Here is a 1,445-nt window from a genome sequence, read left to right as displayed (position 1 = left end):
CATGTACTTAATGAACCAGAGCCACTCGGCTCAAATAAGTACAAATAATGTCCATATATGAAGTACATACTGTTCTATGGCATAGTTCTTCTGGAATCTGATTTATTTTTAACCACTACACAATCACAATCTTAAATGAAGAACAAAAACCTCTGTATGTTTGCCAGAGGAACGTTTCACACTTCCAAGGACAGAGATTCATGTCTGTCCATAGAAATGCATAGGATCATTTTCACAATTTCTTTGGTGTAACTTAATATTTGGTAGCACATCCTTTGGACAAAATAACTGAAATCAATCTGTTCCTTATTGCAGTAATTTTCTGGGACACGTGGTGCATTATCTGACAGGAATGCAGGGGTGTCAGTATTTTTGCCTATGAATGTAACCACACAAAAATGTGTACTTGTGTATGCATATACAAAACCTTACAAAGTCACATTATAAAGCAAAATCCAAACAGACAAAACCACACATATCACATATGCATGTCCAAAGGCTCAGTGTCACTTGTTTTCATAGTTTTTTTTTGTTCTTCCCCTTCACAGGTCTCCCGCCATGATTGGCTGCTCCTTCGTAGCAAACCGCAACTACTTTGGCAAGCTTGGCCTGTTCGACTCTGGGATGGATGTCTATGGAGGAGAGAACATCGAACTGGGCATCAGGGTTTGTGTGTCACCCAGTTTCCTCTTGTTCCCGCTCTCTTTTCACCCTGTGGGTTTAAGTGGAACAGCAGCAGTGTAGCATGGCACCACTGATAAATGAGGCTCCATTAAGAGTCTTGGAAGACCAGTGTGTGTGCGGCTCTCAGCAGGGCAATAGAGATAAATAGGTTACACAGAGTGCGAAGGTGAGAGTTAGTTGCTGTACTTTTTGAGAGACTCTGCAGGGTTATTTTATCTTTTGGATAAAAGGTAAGGGACAGAATATCAAACATTTACCACCTCTCTGTGTCTATGTGTTTGTAAACCCTTCTAACAACTGGATTAACTAACTCTGATTAATCGCTTTGTAATTTCAGAAGGGTTGTAATGGCCCAGCCATAAAGCTGATGCCCAAATCTGCAGCACTTTACAAATTTCAGAAAAATGAATCAAGTGGCCCTCTAGTAGCCAACAATGTAGTAATGTAGCTTTAATTTCTCTATTCTGTAACATCATCTGCCTGCAGGTGTGGCTGTGTGGGGGCAGCATGGAGGTGCTGCCTTGCTCCAGGGTTGCTCACATGGAACGGTTGAAGAAACCCTACAACAGTAACATATCTTTCCACACACGGCGTAATGCTCTGCGTGTGGCTGAGGTCTGGATGGATGAGTACAAGTCCAACGTCTACCTGGCCTGGAACCTCCCCATGGAGGTGAGAGAGGGCTGCTGGTGCACCAATAACTACTGCAAAGAGGATGAAGTTTGTCCTCTTTCAACCAGGCAAATTTGACTTGGCTGATC

The 1,445-nt window shown here is 42.6% G+C and overlaps 1 protein-coding gene across 1 annotated transcript; it reads left to right on the top strand.

Moving 5' to 3' along the window:
• Positions 1–520: 520 nt before the first annotated feature.
• Positions 521–1,356, top strand: LOC109954054 (putative polypeptide N-acetylgalactosaminyltransferase-like protein 3; the record flags this gene model as incomplete). The annotated part of the gene is made up of 2 exons (XM_020589476.1): positions 521–666; positions 1,171–1,356. Coding segments are annotated over exons 1-2 (294 nt in total), but the record flags the coding sequence as incomplete, so codon positions are not given.
• Between the last annotated feature and the right edge of the window lie 89 nt (positions 1,357–1,445).

The sequence above is a fragment of the Monopterus albus genome, unplaced genomic scaffold (assembly GCF_001952655.1).
Source record: "Monopterus albus unplaced genomic scaffold, M_albus_1.0 scaffold2815.1, whole genome shotgun sequence".
Taxonomy (NCBI): domain Eukaryota; kingdom Metazoa; phylum Chordata; class Actinopteri; order Synbranchiformes; family Synbranchidae; genus Monopterus; species Monopterus albus.
This window is presented reverse-complemented; position numbering and strand designations above follow the sequence as displayed.